General features: G+C 39.6%; 2 protein-coding genes across 3 annotated transcripts in view; one reads left to right on the top strand and one right to left on the bottom strand.

Annotated features, from left to right (window-relative positions):
* The window catches only part of DNAH9 (dynein axonemal heavy chain 9), a 3,419,770-nt gene that overhangs the window by 573,290 nt on the left and 2,831,208 nt on the right, over nt 1-15,272 (top strand). The window lies entirely within an intron of this gene.
* Nucleotides 1-15,272, bottom strand: part of ARPC5L (actin related protein 2/3 complex subunit 5 like) — a 137,841-nt gene that overhangs the window by 87,431 nt on the left and 35,138 nt on the right. The window contains exon 2 of one of the 2 annotated variants that reach the window (XM_044068143.1): nt 7,951-8,023. In XM_044068143.1, the coding sequence (XP_043924078.1) occupies nt 7,951-8,023 (73 nt within the window). The remainder of the gene's footprint in view (nt 1-7,950; nt 8,024-15,272) is intronic. The other variant, XM_044068144.1, reaches the window with a different exon arrangement.

Here is a 15,272-nt window from a genome sequence, read left to right as displayed (position 1 = left end):
GACAAAAATGGAGCAGTGCTGGTCAGGAATACAGTTGAAGTAGAGGAAGGAAGCTTCCTGAGATCAGACAGACTTGCCTCATGTACGCAGGCTCCTAGGATTCCAAAACCAAGGGTTGGATAGGAAAAGGCATCTATATGGAAAGAAGAGGAGCACTCGCAGATCAGAGATGGGATGGAGATTGTAATATCCACCCCAAATGGATCTGCACCCTGAGGAACTTCTCTGTCATTCTGACCATAACGGCCTCAGTGAAGCTCCGGGAAGACCTGGAAGAAGCAGATGAAGCAGATTATGCATGTCTCGACTTTGAAGGACCATCGAGGGAAGAGCTGAGGATATCAAATCCAACTAAAAGGCTGACGGGCAGACTCCTAACAACCGGATCCGAAGTCCTGGGATCCAAGGAGGAGGTGTGGGAATGGGGGATCCTGACATGACAATACGATCCGAGGTAGTCTTAGGGGTGCTGGAAGTGAAGATGATGGATCTGGTGATTGGTGAGGCCAGTCTGGAGCAATCAAAACTGTCAGACTTTGATTCTTGTGCAGAATTTGTCCATGCTGAAGAGTTCAGGAATTGAGCTTGTATTCAGATTGAATGGCTGCTGTGGTGCAGTGGTTAGCGTTGTTGCCTCATAGCAAGAAGTTCTCCTGTTCGATTCTCGGCTGGAGCACCTTCTGTGTGGAGTGACATTTAAAGACATGCAGGTAGGTGCATGCATGAATGTGTGTACCTTCTTTGAAAATTGGGCATCGGGCTGGCAACTCTGCACTGTAAAAATTCACTGCCAGTCATAAGCAGACCGGAGTTCTGCTGTGACAACCCCTAAACCAGGAAAAGCCGAAAGACTTTTTAATGCCTTCGGGCAGATAGCCTAGTACCTACCTATGAACCTATATGGGAAACGGGGATCACTTCAGTGGCTCTGCTGGATAGAGGCACAGGGAACTAATCTAAGGGGGTGGCGAAAGCCAACACATTCTGGCTAGGATTATAAATGCATTCGGGCAGATAGATTCATAGGTAGGTACTAGGTTATCAGATGCTTGCCTCAAAGCCCTAGGAGCTGAAATTGACTGATCCGAAGAGGTCTTTAGATACACAGAGTTGCTTAAGGTGCCCGGGATCTGATGCCACTTGAGAGACCTTAGACTTTTTCCTGCCATGGTCCGACTCCCCAGAGGAAGCCAAGAGGGAGCGTTTGGAGCTAGCATGTTTGGGGGGGGGGTTTGAGCCCCAAAAGTGGAGGATGGAGGCAACAACCCTTTAAAATGAGCTTAATTCTGGTATCAGCTAAAGCTCGGGAATTGAAAGCTGCACACAAGACACTCCACATCTAAATGTTCTGGGCCTAGGCAACAGATGCACTTCTTGTGGGCATCTGAGTTAGGGATCTTGTGCTCACAAGAAGTGCATCACTTGAACCTAGCTGTTTTTCTGACAAAACAGGTCACACAAACACACACGTTAATATTCAAAACCCCAACTACTATTAGAATTAGAACAGCTATGTAAATGGTTTAACAAGTAATAATTAGCAAAAACCTTAACTAAAAAGAACTTTTTTTTAAATAGGAAAGTGCCAACAGCACAAAAGACGAAAAGGAAATTCTAAAGTCCCTAACACTTCAACTATAAAGGAGGGAGGCAAAATAGAGAATGAATTAGACAGCAACAATTGTTAATAAAATAAATTTCTCATTTAGCTCACAAAAAAACACCAACATCACTAGCTTGAGACTGGAACCATGTCTGGACTCAATGAGCTGCAAACGAGATCTGGGCGGCAAACGAGATCTGGGGAGTTGAGGAAGGTATAGTCCATTATGAGTAGAGGCAGGCACTCAAGACTCTGATCCTAAAGTCTTGGAAAGCAGCAGAGTCAGATCAGATGCAAGACCCATCAGTGAAGTCGAATTAAAAAGGACAACACGAGATCAACTGTTCAGACTTTCTGAAAGATTTGGTTCTGTCCAAGTAAAACCTCAAACTGCATGTATATCAAGACAAAGCAGTGAAGTATTCCCTGTTGTTGGAAAATTCAGGAAAAAACACTAGTAAGTGAATGGACTGATTTAAATTGTTTTCTGTAGCCACCTTAGGAAGAAAGGGAGAATCTGTGCAAGGGGCACCTTGTCTTTACAAAGCACAAGTACAAAGGTACTGTAGAGAGGGATTGCAGTTCTGACATCCGCTTTGTCGAAGTAGTTGCCACTAAGAATAAGATCTAAAACGATTACTTTATCAACTACAACAGAATTTCAAAGGGAGGTGCAGCCCACACTTGAAGCATGAAAAATAAATACCACTGAGGAACAGGGTCTCGGACTACAGGAAATAAAAAGGTACCCTTGAAAAAAGCCTTCGAAATTCTGATAGCAGCCAAAGGTATATTGTCCCTCCCAAAGTGGAAATGGCTGCCAATTTCACCTTAATAGTAAGGGAACTAGAATCACTGTTAAACAAATCTGCTAGAAAGTCTACAGACCCTTCAAGGAATCCCAATGAATCCTAACCAGCAAAACGTTTTTACTACCAAACGCCCTTCACTCATACAATTTTTTTGAGAAGACAAAATATGTACGACTCTGACTGAAAGCTTGGGCTCTGCAGCCATCAAGGAAATTGAAGAAACTACATGGTTAATTTGGGAGTTTGACGGTTGGGGGGGGGGGGGATGGGGCAGACCCACCAGGTGAAGGATCAGATCCAAAAATGCAGCTAGGACCTAAGAAGGGTACTTCAGAAGAGGCCAATGAAAAGGGATCACACCTGATGGGGCCAAAAGGGGCACCAAGGTCTACAGTCTCTCTTCAATGGGCTGCCTCCTGAAGAATCTTTATCATCACCAGGTCAGTTGTAAGCATACAGAACAGCATCCTTGGGTGACTGTCCCTGTGGAGGGACACAAGGCTGATGCACTTCGTGATGGATGGGGATGCGGAGAGATTGCAACACAGCATGCCCCAGCACGAAAAAAATCCAAGCAGCAATTCTCAGATTCAAGGACCACTCATGCGAAAAGAGAACATCTGACATTTGATATCCCTGGGATGTGCACTGCAACCAGAATCCACTGAGACAAAAATCGGGCCTCCTGGAGAAGGTACTGCAAAAACTCTGACTCCATGGACCACCCAGTTGCCAGGGCAGAACCCACTGTGCCCCCCCCCCCCGATGCAGAAGGAACCCTCAGAAGGAGCTTACTGAAAAGACTGCTGTACCTTTAAGGCAAAAAAATAAGAGAGATTGTTTCCTCCCTTTTGGTTCTAACAGGAGGTACACTGGGGGGGGGGGGGTAGTAAAATGTACTTCCACTGCAGGCATCTTCCTGGCCAGGTATCCTGCTTATTCCTGGCCAAAGTGCTCTTAACCTTAAGCTCAAAAAGAGAGACGAGACAAAGGGGGATTTAATAAAGGATGCCTTGAAGCACTCTGCAAAATACACAGCCTCATCCAAGCATGGAGATGCCAGAGGCTCATGACGTGCCTTAAGCTGCATTAAACAGCAGGTGTATGGACATGTTAACAACAGACTGTAAAAGTGGACATCTAACTAAAGTCTTCGGAGACTCCAAAGTCTGCTGCATCTCAACTATCCTTGACACTTCCAACACAATGTAAAGCAAGTCTGGTCAACTGAGCAAGATAGTTCAATGCTCAATGCCCTCAGTGCGAACGTAGCGGAGGTGTTAAGATCCACAAACAGGTCAAATGCCTGAGACTGCTTATTTAGGAGATTAACTGAAACTCCCTTCAGAGATGTCCTTAATGGCCACCATCACCACAGTCGTACCCATGCCCAGACCCTTACTCCCGTGTTGCCAGTCCGTAGCAGGGATGACCATCTTGTCTGGTTCCTTGAGGATCGGTTCCAACTGTATCGGGCTCCTTCCATGCCCTCCGGGACACCAGGTCAATAACAGCATCCAGAGGGGGAACCACACAGGATGTGGATGGGCCCACCCCGAAAGTGACCAAAAATACTGACTCCTCTGGAGATGGAGCTTTGGCAGTCCAACCCCCCATGCTGGCAAGGTATCTGTAAGAGCTCACCGAAGGAGGTGCCCTTATTGGGAGAGATTTAAGAGACTTTTCTACTTCCTTGGTCAGTATCCCTTTACTTCCTTGGTCAGTATCCTCAGAGGGACTCGCCACTAGAATCCAAGTACTTCCTCTTGACCAAGCAGTTGCCCAGAACTTCCTACCCTGGAAAATCCCGGGGGGGGGGGTGGAAGAGGCTAGGGACACTGCAGGAAGGGCATGCTGGACACCACCTAGAGTGAGCTGTCCCAGATCAGACTGGAGCATATCCACAGATGCAAATGTCGCAGAGAAATACCGGCTGCATTGATCATTTCTTCTCCTGACTAGAGAATATCCTCTCCATAGAGATAAAGGCAGGAACTGAAGGAGGCCACCCCAAAGCCAGTGGACCTAGAATCTTAATCTTTCAATCCATCATCAACCTTTTTTTTCCCCATTTTTGCACATGGGGTCAGGGACGTCACTTCAACAATGAATCATCTTGAGACTAGGTTTACACCACCGGGTGGCTAGCCCTGCCACGGTAGTTCATCCGTACCAATAACCTGCACACACACACACACACACACACACACACACACACACACACACACACACACACACACACACACACACACACACACACACACACACACACACACACACACACACACACACACACACACACCTATGGCCACTTCAGAATATCCAAACCACCTACTGCATGTCTTTGGAATGCTGGAGGAAACCTTGAGCACCCAGAGAAAGTGCCAGGCCACCAAGGCTATAGGTTATTAAATTTATTCAAAAGTAAAAATAAAAATGGGTAAGCACTTTCATGATACAATAGCATCATCAGTCACATTAAAAAGAGGAAACATCTACATAACAATAGCACTTTGACATTCCCTGTTGCAAGAAGCATGTAAAAAAAATGTTAAAAAATTACATCACACAATAGCAATATACTTACAAAACGCCAAAATACAAAACTTTAAAACATTCATATTAAAAAAAAAATATATATATATATATATATATATATATATATATATATATATATATATATATACATACATACATACATACATATACACACACACACACACACACACACACACACAGCTTCAGGGAAACTACCTCATTTAGTTCTGGAAACTTACCTGCATGGAGTAAAAATCCAGGCTTTTTCCCTAGTGTCTGTCTTGTTCTTAAGATCCCCACCCCTAACATCAGTTCCAACTACCTCCAGTGCCAGAAGCCTAAAGTTATGGGAGTTCCCTTCAGCCACCACAAGGTGCGCTAATGCATTTCCTGCCTCCCATTCCTAATGTCTCTCAAGTGTTCCAAAATTCCTTAAAGGAACTATTGGTTTTCCCTATGTAAAAAGCATAACAGGGGGTGCAGAATGTTTTACAAAAGAATTTAGTTTTTGGCAATCTACATAAAATATTTACTCAGAAAAACCTAAGTGGGGGAGGTTTAAAAATGATGCCAGGTTGTATAAAACTACATATGCTACACCTTCGACAGGGATAAGTGCTTTACCGCTGAGACTGCGGAAACCCTCCTAATGCTCCCTTTCTATATCACAGTTATCTCTTCATATTGGGGTTGTTTATAAAGAAAAACATGGAACTTTTGATACAACTCCACTCAATTCTTCAGAGACAGTTGAAATCCCCCAGTGTTTCTTCACTATATCACAGAAAAGTATTTACATCACTCGAACATGTGAGTGGAACCCTCACTGTATGATGTGGAGCAGATACAGGGGGTGCCTCTCCCTCAGACAGCTGTTGGACATAAGCTTGCCCCCTGCCTTTCCTTTCTTGCCAAACGAGCTATACAGCTATCAACCTCATCTTGTGCATAGCCTCTCGCTAGAAAGTCAGATCTCAAACTCTTTCTGCAAGAGATGATCATTACAAAGCCTCATTGTTCTTAAGAACTAACCCCTCAACACATTCTTCGGTATGTGCCAAGGATGCATGCTCTTCTTATGGTGCAATACATTCTTCCTAGTGGCCTTTTTAAAAACATTGGTCTTAACACATCCTAGTACTGATTTACTGATGGATACATCTAAAAATGCAATCTGTCAGAAACTGTGTATGTGAATATATACACATACTCTCTCTCTCATATATATATATATATATATATATATATATATATATATATATATACACACATACATACATACACACATATATATATATATATATATATATATATATATATATATATATATATATATATATATATATATATTAGTGGATAGAAAAAAAAAAGTGTACACACCCCTGTTACAATCCCAGGCTTTTGCGATAAAAAATGAGACCAGAATAAATAATTTCAAAACTTTTCCCACCTTTAATGAGACCTAGAACATGTACAATTCAATTGAAAAATCTGTTTTGGGGGGGGGGGATAAAAAATATGTACAATAAGCTGGTTGCATAAGTGTGCACACCCTTAAAACTAATACTTTGTTGAAGCACCTTTTGATTTAATTACAACATTCAGTCTTCTTGGGTAGCAGAATCAATCAGCATGGCACATCTTGACTTGGCAGTATTTCCCACTCTTCCTTGCAAAAGCACTCCAAATCTGTCAGATTACGAGGGCATCTCTTTTGCACAGCCCTCTTCAGGTCACCCCACATATTTTCTATTGGATTTAAGTCTGGGCTCTGGCTGGGCCATTCCAAAACTTTAATTTTCTTCTGGTGAAGCCATTATTTTGTTGATGGATATATGCTTGGGGTCACTGCCATGTTGAAAGGTGAAATTCCTCTTCAGCTTTCTAGCAGACACCTGACTGTTTTGGGCCAGAAGTGACTGGTATTTGAAACTGTTCATAATTCCACTCCACCTTGACTAAAGCTCCAGTTCCAGCTGAAGAAAAGCAACCCCAAAGCATGATACTGCCACCACCATGCTTCACCATGGGGATGGTGTTTTTTTTGGTGATGCGAAGTGTTTTACTCCAAACGTACCTTTTGGAATTGTGGCCAAAAAGTTCAACCTTGATCTCAGACCATAACACATTTTCCCACCCGATACTCCAGACAAATGGAGAATACAGGAGATTGTCACATGTAGTACACAACCAGTACAACCAGTAATTGCCAGAAATGCCTGCAGCTCCTTCCTTCAATGTTGCTGTAGGTCTCTTGGCAGCCTCCCTGACCAGTTTTCGTCTTGTCATTTCATCAATTTTGGAGGGATGTGCAGTTCTTTGCAATGTCACTGTTATCCCACATTTTGTTGTCCTATATTTTCTCCACTTTTTGATGACTGTCTTCACTGTGTTCCATGGTATATCCAATGCTGTGGAAATTTTTTTGTACCTTTCTCCTGACTGATGCCTTTCAACAATGGCATCCCTTTGATGCTTTGTAAGCTCTTTGCGAACCATGGCTTTTGCTGTACCAGGCAACTTGAGTAAATGTCAGGAAAATCCTACTAGGACAGCTGAACTTTATTCAGGGTTAATGAGAGTCTTTAACTGATGGCAAGTGTGTACCCAAGAAGGCAATGCTGTAATTAAATCAAAAGATGCTTTAACAAAAGTACTATTTTAAGGGTGTGCACACTTATGTAACCAGCTTATTGTAAGTTTATTTTTTATATTTTCCCCCCAACAGATTTGTTTTTCAATTAAATGGTACAGGTTACAGGTCACATTAAATGTGGGAAAAGTCTGGAAAGGATTTATTGTGGTCTTTTTTTATATCACAAAAACCTGCATTTTAACAGGGGTGTGTACAATTTTTATATCCACTGTACATACTGTGTATACTTACGCTTATGAAAATTGTGATTTATTGACATCATACACAGTTTTACTCAAAATATTTGGTGTATATTATTTTCTTGGAATATTTATGTTAACATAGTAAAATATTGCTCGTACCTTTACTGCTTGGTTTTTGGAGTTGACTGGAGAATTTCCTAATGCTGCGTGAAATGCTCCAAGCATGTCCCCTGTGCATAAAATATGTTAAGGAAACAATTATTTTATATCTCCAGCTATGACTGTTAAGTTCTGTAAAATGATACAAAAAAAAAAAAAAACATGGTTGAACCCTGGTGAACCTTTTGTTTACTTTTAGTGAGCTGTGACTACAATTTGCAACATAAGGGTAACAGAAAGCTTAATGCTGCTACTACTCTTTAACCAGGAATAAAACAAAACCCAAGTTGACTGCCACAGCAGATGAACATATACAACACTTACACAAATCCAACTAGAAATATAACAGGGTAAGCACTTTTGCGGTTCTTCAACCGCTTCTTCAGACTTTAAACTAATACAACAAAACTCCATATTTAAAAAGCAAATAAACCAAACTAAAATATTCATTTCTAAAAGGAACCAAAGTTGTAAACACTAAAACCCATGCCACTAAAACTCATTCGTGAATCAGCAACCAATAAAAATCAATGTACTAGACCATGTGCTTGTAGTATTGGTTTTACAGAAGAGTTGTCATTTAATCCTGGAACCTGATCTGCTCTTAAACCAATCCATCCAAGTTCTGCACATTTAAATGACATGTTTAGCGAGAGCATTTGTGGACTCTATTGCGAATATCACTCGTGCTCTAAAATTCTGTCTTTTAACATGCAATTGGTTTACCAACATAAAAACAATGACAGAGTTGACATCTGGCAAAATAAATCACATTGGTAGTTCTACAGTCTGTATAAAAATCACAACTCTAAAATAAAGGGATGGATGTGTAAACTGACTAGTGGTCCAAATATATTTAAAGGCACTACATGATGTGCATGAAAAAGTACCTATACTATCTGACAATGCAGAGAAAGTAAACCTAAACTGTGTGCAACACAACTTACGCTTCAGAGATTTGTTGTTCCAGAACAAAAATTTAGCTAATTGTTCCCAGCACTCTTTTCATATCATCAGTCATGAGTACTCGCCAATCTTATGTCACTATTTCACAAACCTTGCCAATACTGCTAGACTAAGTTATAACAATATGTGGCTGAGAGCAATGTGCACCCAATACAGACAGTGCTTCTGTCATTACTAGCAGTACATGCCATAAAGAATGGTTACGCTTAGTTGTCTAAGTGAGAGTATTTCATCAGCAACCTTAGAAACTTCAACACGAGGATAACCTCTAGAAATGCAACTTTTCGTCACAGTTTCAATGTCTGCAGAAGCATCACTGTCAACACTCTGCAGTCGGTTCTAAGAAACTGTCAAAACATTGCATGTAACTGTGCTTAGGATGCATACTGCTCTCATGCAAAATATTCTTTTTACACGGTTTTCTAAATATCTTAGTCTCAACCTTACCTAGAGCATCTTTATTAACCTTACTGAATCCAAAAGAAAAAAAAAGTAGTAGTACTATGTAGATTAATAAGCAATGATAAATCCTCGTTTGTACCTTTCCACACTAAGAAATCTACAAAATGTCTGTAATAACCAATTTACTACAGATTGTTGGAATAAATGCGACCATGTTGCCATAGTGCTAAAACCAAACTGACATAGAATTGCACATACTGTGCCCATTGCAACTCTAACACACTGAAGGAAAGAAATACTGTTGAAGGATAAAAGCATTATTCTCTACAATTACCTCAAAGAGCATACATAAACATGTTGTTATTTTTAGAAATATTGCTACAACTGGAGAGAAACATTCTGACACTCAACTCCCAACTCATTAGTTATCACCATAAACAGTGAATTAATGTAGAGAGTAACAAAAAAATTTGTTATCCTTATAACAGACAAATAAATCTTGTAAAAAATAGTTTGCGCCCTTGAGGACACTGTGTACTCCCATCAAGAATAGGTCATAGTCTTTTAGACATAAAAGGACATTGAGGTGGCTCAGTTACCCAACCCTGCTAGACACAACAGGAAACATTGGTGGATCGCCAAGGCTCGTGTACTTTGGGGAGACCATATATAACAGATATAATCAGACTTGCAGTAGTAAAATACTCATACAGATCCAAAGAAATAAGACCAGTCATAAGTAAAGCATAAGCATGGAAATCCACCTTCTTAACTACACCTTCAACTTGATGTTTATGAAGTTGCATATTTGTATCTGCATCACCCAGCATTTCATGCATTTTAGACAGATAGTGGTGCCTGTCCACATAAGGACAATCCCACCACCATTGTCTGCTGAACATATTTCAAGATATGAAGTATCACACAATGATTGAAGAGCTTCATACTCCTCCTGCTGTGAGGTTTAAAAAGAGGCCCTGTTTACATCCTCACAAAGCTTAGTAAAACTTCCATCAATGGACGTGTACATAGCAAGTGGCATATAGTAACTAGAATTTTAAACGAATTCCTGACATAAGCTTCTGCATCTGGAAACAGTAACTTGAGGCTAGCATTCCTGGCAGATATCTTTAAATCAGTAATGGCATCAACAGTATTGGTTTTCTTGGCTAGTACAAACGATAAACAATTGCTCAAAAGAACCGGAACTCTGCTAAAGTCCAAAAGGCTGTATTTTTATTTCTGAAGTATTCCAAAAGTCACAGATAAAATCACACAAGTAAAATCACACAAGCGCTTTCGCTCAGGCAATCCTGAGCTTTATCAAGTGAAAACAAATTGCAGTGTGCAGTAACCTCCATTAAATAGCCTGGCAATTATACAATTAATTAATTAGTGCAATCTAGTACTAAGATACTCTGGTGCTTTAAAGTTGGGTGTTGAAAAAGTTAATCATTATATCAACTCAAAAAATGAAATGTTTGCAATAACGTATGCACTTAAATAAAAATGACTAACCATAAAAAACATTTTAAACATTTTTTTTTAACAACTTACTGACAATCTAAACACATTTTTAAGCATATTTTCAACAATCTACAACTCCAATCAGACTTCAGACTTTTATGTTCTGAAACTTAGGAAACTGGCATTTTAAAATGTTTTTTATGGTTAGTCATTTTTATTTAAGTGCATATGTTATTGCAAACATTTCATTTTTTGAGTTGATATAATGATTAACTTTTTCAACACCCAACTTTAAAGCACCAGAGTACCTTAGTACTAGATTTCACTAATTAATTAATTGTATAATTGCCAGGCTATTTAATGGAGGTTACTGCACACTGCAATTTGTTTTCACTTGATAAAGCTCAGGATTGCCTGAGCGAAAGTGCTTGTGTGATTTTACTTGGGTGATTTTATCTGTGACTTTTGGAATACTTCAGAAATAAAAATACAGCCTTTTGGACTTTAGCAGAGTTCCGGTTCCTTTCTTCAAGGTCGTGGATTATTCTTTGCTTGTCTTTGTTTTTTTGTGCATTACTTCAATTGCTCAAAAGATTCATCTGATCATGAGTTGAAGTCACAGATGAAATATTGACAACTGAACTACTGGATTCCAGTTTCTTGTATTCATTTTGTGTGCCTTGACTCAGTGAATGAGCCTGTCCCCTTCTGGCTCAACTTCGGAACCCCCCCTCCCCCGAAGACTGTCCCTATAGAGAGCAGTTTCATTAATGGGAACAGAGATGCAGTAACACTTTCAGTAGACATAGCAGCAACAGCAGAGGATGCCACAGAACTACTGCTGTCAAGTCATAACTTCTGTAATATTTGACTCATGCCTGTTATTACTCAATGTGTCCCATGTTCACCTTCAACATCTGCATTGACAGTAGGAGTAACATCCTTAGACTTATCACGGGGCCAAGAGAACACAGTACCCCTATTAAAATCAAGCAAATCCCTTTTAAGTTTCTTCCATTTAATCAATTGTACTCTGGTCTCATAAGCCAATACACTGTCATACAAGTCATCCAGACTGTAAAATGCTAAAAATCCATTTTGAACCCTGGTGAACCTTTTGTTTACTTTAAGTGAGTTATGGCTACAATTTGAAACAGGAGGGTAACAGAAAGTTTAAGTACAATGCTGCTATTACTGTGTAACCAGCCCAGCCGGTTTTATTTCAGCGCAGCAACCTGGTCACATACTTGTTTGTACCCAATCTTTCAATGTAATAAACACTATGCATACACATTGGCGTATCCTTTGTTTCAGATAAACTTTATGGAGTAATAAAAGCAAAATTAACTGTTATGGCTAACAAACGCAACTGTAAAGTATCTTTAGTTTATTGTCAAAGTGCAGAAACCCCACTGATGAAATTTACATGAAATGTACTACGACTATTCTGTATGTGGTCTTCAACAATAATTTACAAGTGATTTAAGAGCACGTATACTAAATTACTACTGCAGTGATCTGCCTGCATTCTGCTGCCTCAAACGCAACCCCTTGCTTGCAGACCTAAAAAACTGTTTACATAAAAAAAAAAGTTTTGTGTAGATGCACAAGCGATTACAATTTACAAAACACCGTAGCAAACACATCCACATAGTTACTCTTGAAAATATATCCTGTTTCACAGCATGTCCCTAAATTTTAATACTATGCACAAAACTCAAATTACAACGAAATGCATGAAAAGGAAGACCGTGTAAACACATGCTGCAATTCTCAAAAAGTCATGAGATAAATCACAAACAAACAAGCAGTTATTTCCTGCCCTATGGACCAGAACACCATGTATTACTTCAGGAACCTCCTCCTCTGTATTGTTCACTATCAAAGGCTGGATTTACATGCTTTTCAATCTTGTAGAATGCTATGTATTTTACAGAGGCACAGGGGTACTACAGATGGACCAGTGTGTGTGTGTGTGTGTGTGTGTGTGGGGGGGGGTCATGATTCAATGGATCTACAGAATATTTTGTTGATCAAGCACCACACAGTGTCAAAATGCCATGTTTACTGGACTCAGTTTTGGGTTATATATCCAGGAGCTGGCAACCTTCACCTGCAGCAAGCGTAATATTTTAAATTTTATTTTTGTAATAAAAGCAAGGTCGGCAACAAACAAAATCTGGTGAAAACTGTGCTCCTTGTTTGTCAGCTGTAGTGTACTTGACCTTACCCTTGATCCTGCCAGAAAGCCAGTGAAGTTGCGTCACCCTCCCTGCGAATTACCAAGATAAAGATTGGAACTATCAATTTTTCTGAATATGTTATGAGAACGGGAGCAAGCTGTGGGTGTTCCCAGTTTTTCCGTCCACCTACTAATGCAAGAATGTTCCTTCAGGAGTTCACGTGCTTTCTTGCTAAGCTGGGGTTCCCAAATTGGCTAGGTTCAGCCGACTTCAGCTACCAGGTTAGTGAAAGCACTCAGCCCCAGCAAAAAAAATTCTGATATGGTTTTCACTCTACCGGCTGCTTATCACTAAAAACAAAACTACTGATGTGCCTCAAGCTGGTGCGTCTATATCTGACCTGGTGGTGGAACGTTTCTCTCAAGGTCATGACCTTACCTGTTTTTCAGGAACTCTACCATAGTTATTTACAGCCACCCTCAAAAAAAAAACCTGAGCAGATGAAATGGCAAATTAAATATATCTGCATTCCATCAGTTCCTTTCAGTAGCCAGTGGAGATGGTCCAAATGAACTACACACTGCTTACAATTGTGTGTGTTCCTCTCTGGATCTCCATGACCTAACTCATATATTCAAACCTTATACCACGCGAAACAATGATTTGCTATGGTGCTCCACGTGTTAAAAAAGCAGAAGTAAAACATTAAAGAATGAGTGGAGTTATACTGGCCCATAGTTTCAATTCAAGCATAGGCTTGATAAAAAAACAAAAAACAAGTGCGAAGTCAAACGTAACAGTCCAAATACATGTTTAATCTTTAAGTGCTTTTCGTCAGCAACTTCGCTGACTTCTTCAGAAACAATTAACAATAACAACAACCATTCCTATATTTAAAACCTAAGCAATTAAGACATCACTATCACATGACCAACTAAACATCCCTTTCATTCTTTTTAAAATGACAGTGACCAGTTTATCTCAAGACGTGGAAAAAGGTGTAAAAAAAGATTAAATATATAAATATTTATATATTTAATTATATATTTATTTATATTTTTAATTTATATTATTTATTATTTATATATTTAATCTATTTAATTATTTATTTATATATTTAATTAATCTTTTATTTACACCTTTTTCCACGTGAGATAAACTAGTCAGTCATTTTTAAAAGAATGAAAGGGATGTTTAGTTGGTCATGTGATGTCTTAATTGCTTAGGTTTTAAATACAAGAATGGTTGTTATTATTGTTAATTGTTTCTGAAGAAGTCAGCGAACTTGCTGATAAAAAGCACTTAAAGATTAAACGTATATTTGGACTGTTATGTTTGCCTTCGCACTTGTTTTTTACTAGTTTCTTGCCTTGTTGTTTTGTAGTATAGGCTTGATAAACACACTGTTGTTTTTCCAGCAAAGAACTCTTTTAAAAGGCAAAGTTTATCTACAGGGATCTTAAGTGCATCAAGCCAAGCAACTGTGTTACGCAACCTGTAAACTGCTTGGAGTAATCTTGCCTATTTGTCCACCTAAAGACAAATTTTCTTTAGAAAAATGAGAGTTAGCCACTGTTCTCTGCAACAAGGCTGGCATCAGTAAAGGCAACTTAGCCTCCCATGATAAAGTCAAAAGCTTTTAGTAAGCTCCAAGGGACTGATCTACTTGATTTCAAGACAAGCACCTTAACAGATACAGCATGAACCCATGTCCAAAAACGACTGAATCCTGCCGGTTTTGATATGCTGGATCTTAAAGATTCACTACATTCATGAAGTCTTGCTTGAGTTATTCAGGCTGCATTAAAGGATATTTTGGTTACTCCAATCTTAAAACACAACTTGGATCTTAATAATTGAATAGCTAATGTCCCACCTCAAACCTTACTTTTAAAGGTAAGATAACAGAGGCTGTCTATTTGTAGCCTGATTCCATAAGGAGTACTGAACTCCTGATCCATTCCAGTCTGGCTTCTAGACTAGACATGTTCTAAGACGGCCCTTTTCAGGTACTGGTTCTCGCCTTACGGTAAATGATAGGTGGTATTCTGTATTTGTCCTAGACCGTTCTTCTATTTTTTGAAAAAAAAAGTGTGAATCCTGACATTCTTCTAGACCATTTGTGAACTTGCTGCAAAGCAACAGGTACCATCATGAAGTGGTCTGTTGGGCACAGTCAAGAGAAATGTCTGGAATTAACACTGCTCTCTTACCCAATATGCGGAGTTCTATTCCAGGCCCTTCACTATTGTTTAAGTACATGCTTCCTTAAGAACTGATCAGGAAGACATGTCCTTAATACCT

The sequence above is a fragment of the Protopterus annectens genome, chromosome 4.part0 (genome assembly GCF_019279795.1).
Source record: "Protopterus annectens isolate FY-2018-M chromosome 4.part0, PAN1.0, whole genome shotgun sequence".
Classification (NCBI taxonomy): domain Eukaryota; kingdom Metazoa; phylum Chordata; order Ceratodontiformes; family Protopteridae; genus Protopterus; species Protopterus annectens.
The sequence above is the reverse complement of the archived record's forward strand: the minus strand, read 5'-3'. Positions and strand labels throughout refer to the sequence as shown.